General features: G+C 38.0%; 1 protein-coding gene across 1 annotated transcript; it reads left to right on the forward strand.

Annotated features, from left to right (window-relative positions):
• The first annotated feature begins 7,938 nt into the window (after nucleotides 1-7,938).
• Nucleotides 7,939-8,396, forward strand: LOC149752987 (non-specific lipid-transfer protein 1-like). The gene is made up of 2 exons (XM_089924925.1): nucleotides 7,939-8,284; nucleotides 8,387-8,396. Exons 1-2 carry the CDS (start codon nucleotides 7,944-7,946, stop codon nucleotides 8,394-8,396), a joined length of 351 nt encoding a protein of 116 aa, XP_089781051.1. The 5' UTR covers nucleotides 7,939-7,943.
• Nucleotides 8,397-10,485: the final 2,089 nt, after the last annotated feature.

Below are 10,485 nucleotides of genomic sequence, written 5' to 3' on the forward strand. Positions count from 1 at the left end.
CAGTTTTATTTAAGTGATTTATTCAAAATTTGAGAACTAAAGAATCAATTGGGCCCCGAATATGTTTTGCGATAATAAGGCTCCAATATTACTAATAAGGAATGGTGTAATGAGTTTCAAAGGAAAACACAAGTTTTAAAGAAAAATACATTCATGTAAGCTACCATTTTATATGAGATATGGTAGAGAAGAGGAAGATCAAAGTTGATTATATACCTTTTAAAGAAATAGCAGATCTCATGATGAAAGAGCTGTCATTGGAAAAATTCCAAAAGCATGTTGAGAAAATAGGATTAATAAACACCTAGGCGAATTGTACAACATACTAAACTGCTATGGCCATTGAAGCTTTTCGAGGATGCTCGAAAGAAGGTAATGGTGGAATAACATGGACATACTTATTTTTTTTAAAGAATCAAAATAAAATTGGGGTTGACATAAAATTTAGAGCAACCAAATAATTCATTAATATTTGATCAAGTGGGAGATGGTAGTGTTGATCTAGTAGTAATGATCTATTAATGGGTTATGTTTTCGTTCGGTTAACTAAAGAGGTGATCTTCTCTTTAGTGGTGATGGGTCGACTCTGAAGCCCTTCAAAAACTTGGCTTTCTATCTAAGCCTGTTGTTATTTAGGCATTGGCTCAACCTATCTTGGGGTCGATTCTTCCACTCCATAACTTTAATAAAGCTTGTAAATCCTCTCCAACTTAGGCACTTTAAGTTGCTTGCTTCTCCAACTAATCAAGTTATTTAGGGATTATTTTTGTCTCCTGTACACATCTTTAGGTACTTCAAAAGCATACAATTAGTAGGCTTGTACTCCAATATTTTATATTCATCAAAATCAAACCTTTAGGTTAATAGGTCCAACATTCGACCTCAAGCAACAATGGCTCCTAAAGCTAAACTAAGAAAGACTTAAAAAGCTAAACTCTAACCAGCCCCAAAGGCTAAGAATTAGGGAAAAGAGTTCGATGGTCAACCTCACGTACCGATGGCTCTTAAGCCGATCTCAAGTGGATCGTGATCACTATGAGCTGACTTCGAGACTTAACAATACGACCTCAAATACTTCAATAAATACTTAATCACAAACATTCCAAATAATGGTAGGTGTTGAACAAAATGGTTTGTTTTCATTAAAGAAGTTCCATTTACAAGTTGGCCCAAATGCCAGTTACATCAAAAGGGTAAGAAAAAGCATAAAAAAGAAAAAAGAAGTTAGCCAAGAGACTAGTTACAACTCAAAAAGGACAAAAAAAAGAGGGTATAAGATTTGAAGGCCTACTACTCAGGTTGGCCCTGGGGAAGAGCTTTCCAACTTGTTCCTTATAGGTCTTGAAGCTCTCCTCATAGGACTCGACCCCAATATTCGCCACTTCCACCTTGAAAGCTTTGGAGGCCCTATAGTCCTCCATAGCTTGGAGTACCTTCTCTTAGGCCTCGGCGGCCTTCTCCTGAGCCTCGGTAGCCTTTTTGCTCAACCACCTGCAGCTCGGCCTAGAGGGTGGTTGAGTCAACGTGCTCCTTTTCTAGCTCAACCTTAAGCACGTCGGCATCGTAAACGATCTTGCCCCTCTCTCTCCATAGCATATCCCACTCTAGTTGTATATTCGCTAGCTCTTTGACTAGCATACTGTACTAGCCAACTATGACCATCTAGAGGTCAATGTTCTACAAAATAAAATATCAACTATCATATCACAAGTAAAATATGCTAAGTGTAGCAGCTCGTATGTGTACCTTAACAGCATCCTTGAAGGCCACAATAGACAAAATGTTGGAGGTGCATTGCTCTGGCTTAGCTTAGTTCCTCAAGAGTAGAACTCCTTGAGCTAGCCTTTGAGCCACTCGGTTGCTTTCGAAGGCCAAGTTCGTGGTCTTGATTGACCACTCAGGATTGAAGAGCAGCTAACAATTACGATCCAGTCTAACTCAACTCAGGCCGACATTCGTTAGAGTCTACTTGGCCAAAGGTTCCTATACAAAAAAAACTTCGGCTCGACATAACTCCTCTGGCACCTTTTGGTTATCACCGTTTAACTTGGGGTATCAATTCAAGGAGCTCTTGGGTTGTCCTAGTCATGCTAAACCGCCATTGTTACTCCGACAACACGAAAAAGAATCGACCCTTCTAACTGTATACAGTGGAAGGGTTGCCCTTGATTTCAATCCTTATCGAGTAGAGAAGTACCACCATCCATGCTTTGAAGGATGAGCTTTGAAGAGCTCGATAAATGATCATACACCATGTAAGATGGTGTATACGAAAAATCCCACTATATTCCTCCACATGTTGGGGACTAGCTGGACAGGAACTAACTTATAATATCTAAAAGTAGACAGATACAAGGATGGACAGAAAACCTCAGCCCTGCTACGAAGCTTTCCTCACATATAAAAAGCTGACCTGGTAAATAACTGAAAGCTCTTTTCTCGGACAAAGGTAATTTAATAGAAATTTCAGAAGAAACAAAATGAAACCTCCTAAACATCTAAGTCTTCTTGGTTTAAGGTCCACTACTCGGCACTCGGACCTATGGGAAGGACAAGTGGGATGCCTTGTCCATGGAAGAAGAACTAAAAGAGGAGGAAGGGTTGGGAGAGATAAGAGGAAGAAAACCATGTAGTAGATTGGTTGAACATCAAAGCTAAGAGCAAAGAAGAAGGTTGAAAGGGATACCTACTTGAAGAGTTGAACAAGGAAAGCTGAGCTGAGCTAGTATGGGCCTAGGACAAACCGACCTAAAAAAACTTGGGACTCTTAGAAATGAGGCAAAGACATTGAGTCCTAGCCTCCCCTATATGGATTCTTCAACAACTCATATTAGCTGAGCTATATCTAATCAAGTTCCCGACCTGACAAGGTGACATGCATCACACTGTTATTGACTACTGAGTAGTCATGCAAATTGGCTATTATCTAGTCCTTTTGAATTTTAAAATGGCCTGCCCAAATAGCCCGCTGAAATTCAAGAATTCTGCCCAAAATTCCTATGAAAAAAGTATATAGGCTATGACCAATAAATAGGTGGGATAAGGCAGACCCAATATGACCAAATGTTGGTTAATCTATCTACTTCCTTACCCCGAGCTGTAGGACTAGCTCAGATACTGGGGCATGTGATGTGGCCCAAATTCGATCCATCAATCATGGGTTGACATGTTGCATCAAGGGAGACATGTTTCAATTTGACTTGTAATGTTGAGATGATCTGGATAAAGAAAGCTGAGAGTTAGCATTTCACTTGACTCTAGACTCTAGAGTCCAACCCTAGTGGGATAAGACTTTCTCATTTATAAAAAGAAGCTCAAGGTACTAGGTAGGCACCGTCACATACATACAATACTCTCTACTTTCTTTTCAAGTCCTCCTTTTTTCTTCTCCACTATTTCCTAGAGCCCTATCTCTGACTTATGCAAGCCTGTAGCCAGATCAGCTCTGGTGACCATTTGTCTTCTTTCTGTGGGCAAATCAGTACCTTTTAATCTACCGTGCAAATCCATCAACGCCCTTTAGATCATTAGATCGAATTCTGGCGGCAACATATATCGTCCCATTTAGCAAGATATAAAACTCCTCTTAGGTAATTATTTTCAGCTTTTCTCATATTACAAAGAGGAACTTAGGATTGTTGATTGGTTAGCTAATAAAGTCATTGCTTCTAGAGAGATTTTTTTCTAGGATGGCTAATTTTGAGATAAAAAGATTTGCTGCATGCTGACTCTTTGGATGTTTACTTTTTAATACTTAAAAAAAAGATTTATGTTGTATGTTACAAAGGTAATTATGTTTTGTTTGGTCTAATGAGGAGCATTTAGATTTTCTTACTTTGTATTCTTTATGAGATAGGGTGCTTTAAGCCACCAATCTTGAATATGGAAGAGTGACACTTCTCAAACCAAAATTGCATCTCTCAAAATACTCTAGGTATGACCTCATTACCAAAGCAGACCCTCAATGTTATCTATCCTATGTAATGGGCAAGATATGCAGTGATGAACCTTCTTGGCTCTTTACCAAGATTAAAGCACACAAGGTCATCAATCATCATTTTTCACTTAAAAAGTCATAACGAAATATTAAAACCCAGAATTGAGGAAATGTAATACTTAATAAAATCTTGTGCATGGGTACAATCTACATTAGGCATTGCACAAACATTGAAAATTTACCTTTAGCCGTTATATAGTTAGAATTTTACATTTGGTCCCTGTATAGTGTTTAGCTAATGACTTATATGCAATTACATCTTTTAGCGAAAAAAGATTCTCTATTCTTGTTCGAAAAAAGAGTAAAGGATCGTATATTTTGCATAAAAGTGCATAGTTTGTATAAGTAAACTATACATTGTACAAATACAACCAATATATCTTTAGCTCTTGCTTAGTTAGAATTTTTGGTGGAGTCGCTATATGTAATGGGCCAATGTTTTACATGTGGTTATCCATATTTTCATATACAATTATGTAAGTTTTGTATACAATTGCATACAAGTGTATACAACTGTATAGATAGTACATAAAGAGAGCCAATTTATTGGAGAGAACTTGAAAATTTGTGTGAGTCTATCTTAGGGACACATATGACCCATAGGCATACAAATTTGAAGTGGGTCTAATATGGCTTGGGTCTATGGATCTTTGTGACAATCCTGCTACAGTATTTTGTACCAGAAACATGGAATTTAACGGGTCTTGATTATGTTATTTGGGAAGTATGTGGATATAAACCTTTAGAATGCATAGAAAACTTTGTCTGAAACCAAGCTTAGAGTATTGTATGCCATGGTAGCCTAACTCAAGTAAGACTCAATCTATCTTGCATGTTAAGTGTTAAATGGGTCAGAGATATAATTGATATATTGGGAAATAAATGAGTATGGTTTGGTATGATATCAAGGTTCCATATTTTATCCTTCCAACTTGATTTGATCCAAATTTGACCCACCTAAGATGTTAAACAAGCTCCCAGATTATGGTCCTAGATTCTTTCTCCCTCCCATGTTGTATGTGGAAGCCTAACTCTAGATACCATGTTTTTAGTCTTATTAGATATTGTGAAGCCTAAGATATTTAGATTAATGGCCCTCTTGACAATGCTTGATTAGAGCTTGGTATTCATTGATATTTGAAGTATATCTTTACAACAGATAGATATCATGGCTATGCAATATGTGTATATTCACGGTTCACATACAACAAAGGAATCTCGTAAGACTCGGTCTTATGGTTGCTGAATGCAACAGAATACAACAGCATCCTTATCCGACTAGATCATGGGCCCTTATCCTTATCCTTGTCTAGTCCAATAGATATAAACTTTTTGAGGGTTTATTCAAATTAATCCCTTCTTTTACCAATCATTTAATCCTACTAATATTCAACCCTTTACCCTTTAAATTCTCTCCTCTCTCTTACACTATATTTTGGCCACCAACATGAGATTTGTCTTATTTCATTTTTCAATTTTTAGGTTAGTGGCTGTAAAGTTGACCCTCAATTTAGTTGGGGAGTTGGTTTTGGATCCATATAAATGAATGAAAGCAAGAATTTTTCTTTTTGTTAAAACCTGATTGAAATTTTCATGACAAGGGTCCTTTGAAAAGTCACTCTAGTTTTATGAATCAGGCATAAATCAAACATAAGCTATTGTCAAATCTATAGTTACAAGTTAAAAATCAAGCATTTTAATATTCAATATATTTAAACAAAAGTAAAGTTCTTTGTCCTTTGAAAAAAGATTTAATTGTGTCCATGTTGAAAAAACAATCTGTGATATATATAAGCATGGCAGATAGACATTGTCGGAATAAATATCAACTTCTCTCGATCATTTAATTGCAAACAAATAAAAACCTTCAAATGCTAAAATTTCCAGCATTCATTCACTCAAACTCAACAATAATAGATGGCTGGATAACAAATAAAATTCAACTACACTATACCAAATGCTACCTGAAATTTCAAGTACACTACAACATCCACTTTGATTGCCATGCTTCCACAACACAATGTAGCTCCACCTAAAATTAGGGCCAAACGACATATACTTTTTATCCCTAACATAGAAAAATATAGAAGTTTAGATTTGGTTCAGTAAAATAGAACTACTAGGACCATAGCTGGAATGAATAGACTGGCATAAAAGATAGGCATGCATGATTCAAAAAGAGATTTTATCTGGAATCTATAGAACTCTAGCACTGTAATTTTTTATATTGATAGAATAACTAGTGAATAGACTATGGAAGGAAAAGATCTCAAATATGATTTATCTTATAGTCCATAAATTAATGCCCCATACTATCCAAGGCTTTGTTCTAACCACATATTTTATTTTACAATCATTATCGCTACTATTGAACACCGTTACTGCACCAAATTTTCATCAGTCTATTGCTACCACATGCCGAAAGGTTGGACCTTTGCACGAAGGATCAGGTCTTGAGAGTAATCGAGTGCTGAGGAGGAAGCGGGACTAGTGCTACAAGCGGGGATGAGGTGGAGGAGAAGGTTAGAGGCACAATATTAAAGTTAAGAAGGAGATTAGGATTAGGGTTGGGGTTGAGGAATCGGATGGAAGAGGAGGAGGGTTGACATGGAGAAATAAAGATAATATCGTCATTGATGCGATGGCCTCGTCTCCCGTCACCTATACTTTGTTTGAAGAGGGACAAAGATTGGAAGAGATCATAATCGAAAGAGAAAAGAAACCTCAAATTAGAGTTAATTATGCACAATTACCATGCACATTTGATTTGGAAAGTAGATACAATCGGTGAAATGCCGAAATTCTAGGCCATTGATTTTAAAGCGGATGGGTGGCTTAAATTTTACAATTTCTTTTGCATGGATTGCCTAGATTACGGTAGCTAAACCAAGTTTATTTTATATGTGGTCATTATTGCTATATCTATATTATATATTAACGAGAACTCTACATTGACCAATCATAGCCGGCTATTGGACTTTCTTCTTATATCATGTGAGACGCAAAGAAAACATATTAAAATAAAAGAAGAATATGGAGTCTTACAAAAGGTTACTCTAAAACACTGTCAATTCTCATACTAACATATCTAAGAGGGCTACCCATATCGCATGAGTTTACTCATCTTGTTATCCTGGTAACAAATGACTGGGTAAGATCTTTGGATAGCATATTTAATCTCAAATGCTTCCAAATAAAAATCAGTAATGAATATTTTAAAATAAAAATCTATATTATTGGTCATGATATATGATATATAAAATATCTAAAAAATTCCATATCCTAAAGTTCTTTGGAATATACATCAAGGGAGTGCAAATTGACCAATAGCGATATAATTAGTAAGCAAAAACATATCATGAACTCTATAATTTGCCAATACAAATCATTTTTATTGATCTAAATACTCTAAAATATATGGAAATAATAATTCAATTGATTTGGGTACTTTTAAAATATAGTTCAAATCAGAAAATAGCATGATATCTTTTTTGGAATTGATTATTTTAAATCCATGCGGCGCCTCAGGTATTAGACTCCTTGCCCAAGAAAGCATGTATTGCTGCCCGGAAAGAGCGTCAGCGGGTGACAGAAGGAAGATTCTCGTATTTCTCTTATACCACCGGTGGGACTTGAATTTACCCATTACTGGATCGTAAGAACTTCCCCCAAGTGCGAGGTAACATGGCAGCTTTCAAGTGCCTGAGTTGGATAGGCCACCCTCATCCATGGAAGAAACAGCAAAGGGTACCCATACCAGGCTCGTCACCTTATCCAATAGAGAAAACCAATGCAACGAGAGACATCATGCTGAGCTCAACCCAAAACCGAAAACAAATACTCTCAACCATTTGCGATCCCCATGAGGCTCACCACGTCCCCATAAATAGCCCCTCGCCTTCACTCCAACCAAAACCCACAGCCCAACGCAAATACGAGAAGAAAAATGAAAGGAGTAGCTGCAGCCATACTCCTTGCCCTTGCAGTAAGCTGCCTGGTAGCCAAGCCTAGTCATGCCCTGACCTGTGTCGATGTCGACCTTTGCCTAACTCCATGCATTGCATATCTAACTGGGAAGCAAGCAGCACCAGCGCCGGCATGCTGCCAAGGAGTGACTAAGCTTAAGGCATTGGCAGCCACCACTTCCGACCGCCAGCTCGCATGCAACTGCATGAAACAGGCAGCATCACACTTCCAGGACATCGACGACGATGCTGTCATCAACCTCCCGAAAAAGTGCGGCACGCCACTTCCCTTCCCCATCAACAAGGCGGTTGACTGCTCCAAGTTAGTGCGTTTGTTCCTCTTCTAAAAAGTGATAGGTTTTCTCCTATTGTTGGATTTTACATTTTAAATCTAATAGCTTGTTATTGCTTTTGGTTCATGCAGGATCCCATAACTGAGGTGGAGCATCTGTAGGAAATTAATAAAGTTGGAGAGGATTTTAATGTTGGAGTGAACGAGAGGAATAAGGAAGATAATCGGACTTCTTCTTTGGAAGAGTCTGTTTACAAGCCTTACGGTTACTGCTAGAAGTGTTTGTAATAAAGAATCCTCTTGGTATATTTTGTAACGCAATATCGAGTAATATAATACGGTTTTGAAACTTCTGGTTTCTTTTCCTATCTCCTGCAGAGTAGTGTGAAATACTCTACAACCATATATAGTTGCAGGAATTCTTAAAATCCATTCCTAGTAGCTGTGAAATTTAGACAGAGACTGGAAAATTCCTATAATCCAAAATATGAAAGATTACCTTCGGAAAAAAATGTACGAAAGATTTGCTGGCTGACACCTAGAAATTGCTATGTTGCTAATTTTATAATTTTTAGAATATTGTTATAAAGAAGTCTACTAAAAGAAAATCAGAAGATTGAAAAAGTCTCGCCTGGATCGAGGCATGTGATGAACATTGCCTTAAGAATGTGATTCGTCCTTTATATACGAGTTTGCAATAATCTCATGCCCAAGGTATAACAATCTGGCTTAGCCCGAGTTCGAGACGCCCTGCTGTGTCAACCGCGAGCCCAAAAGCTCCTTCGACCACGGGTATATTCGTCGACGTGCCCCGACCAAGCTTGGAGCGCCCCCTTTATATTCGCCGACGCGCCATGACCGATCCCGGGGCGCCCTTATATTCGCCGATGCGCCCCGGCCGAGCCCGGGGCGCCCTTATATTTGCCGACGCGCCCCGACCCTCGGGCTCGGAGCGCTCTGCCGAGCATACCTCGGAATCAAAGAAGCTAGGCCGACCTCGCCAAATATATGATGCAACCTCTTACTGAGCTCGGCCCCGCCTACGGCCGCATCCACAAGCGTACTGACCCCTACCTACGTGGACGTACATTGCAACGCCTCCGCACCATGCTTCGCTTGCCGGCCAACGACAGTCAAGAACAACGCCATGCTGATTCAGCCATACCCTGCTACAACTGTCGACGCCTTACTATTCACCAGAATGGACTGTACCGTGCGCCTCAAGCAAACTCTAGCTACACGCCATCTGGCTTGAAGCTATCTCCTCTCATGATGAGAACGGGCCATATCTCCGCCACCTGGGCGCTCCTATAAAGACGATAAATAGCTCATCAGGTAACGCCTAGGGGGGACTTTTGATCCATCTGAGATCCATCCTAACTTGAGCGTCGGAGGGCCCTCACTGGAACCACCAGTGAGGCTTTGTGCAGGTATGCCGTCACACGGGAGGTGGCTCACCTTCTTCCTCAACATTCCAACAGCTCTCTCAACTCCCCCGGCGTGGTCACCCTCGGCCTAAATTTGAACCACAACAGTATGTATATCAAATCTAGTATAAAAATATATATTTTTTGATTTTCATATTTGTGGGTTATCTTTTTTTATACATATGAGAATTATATTGTTTTGTGGGTTATACTTAATATTCGGAAAATAGAGATGGTCCGAAGAACTGCATTGCATTTGAAGTGTAATTTCAGAATCCAATAAATTTTTTTTTGAACTTGACAAGGCTACCTAAAACTCAGACAAAATGAAGGGATCAAACTGTAATTAAAAAAAATGGGTCTCACATGAGAATGAACTCTCATTTTTATTTAAAGTAATAATTATAAAAAATAGCCTTTCTTTAATATTTTTTTAGATTTTTTGCATGAATACCCTCCTAAATATCAGATTTTATATGAATACCCTTCCAAAATTGATATTTACACGTATACCCTCATAAAACACTTGTTTTGCTATTCTACCTTTATTTTTATTCTTATTTTTGCATATGTACCATGCTATCTAACAGTATTAAAAAAATTAACGGTTTCAAATTAAAATGACTAAATTATCCTTAATGGGTAGACGTGCAAATAGATCACGATCCAAATAGCAAAAGATGAAGACAGAAACAATAGTATAATTTTAAAATTTTATTTTATTTTTAATTAATTTCAATAGTATTTTTCTTAACAGCATTAGAATAACCGTTATATTAGAAATATTTATATAATAACAGAATT

The sequence above is a fragment of the Phoenix dactylifera genome, chromosome 8 (assembly GCF_051530095.1).
Source record: "Phoenix dactylifera cultivar Ajwa chromosome 8, Ajwa_hap1_PhDact_Kaust_v1.1, whole genome shotgun sequence".
In the NCBI taxonomy this organism is placed as follows: Eukaryota; Viridiplantae; Streptophyta; class Magnoliopsida; order Arecales; family Arecaceae; genus Phoenix; species Phoenix dactylifera.

What these genes read in the sequence shown, in the direction of transcription:
- LOC149752987 (XM_089924925.1), top strand. Translation starts at nt 7,944, where the DNA reads ATGAAAGGAGTAGCTGCAGCCATACTCCTTGCCCTTGCAGTAAGCTGC.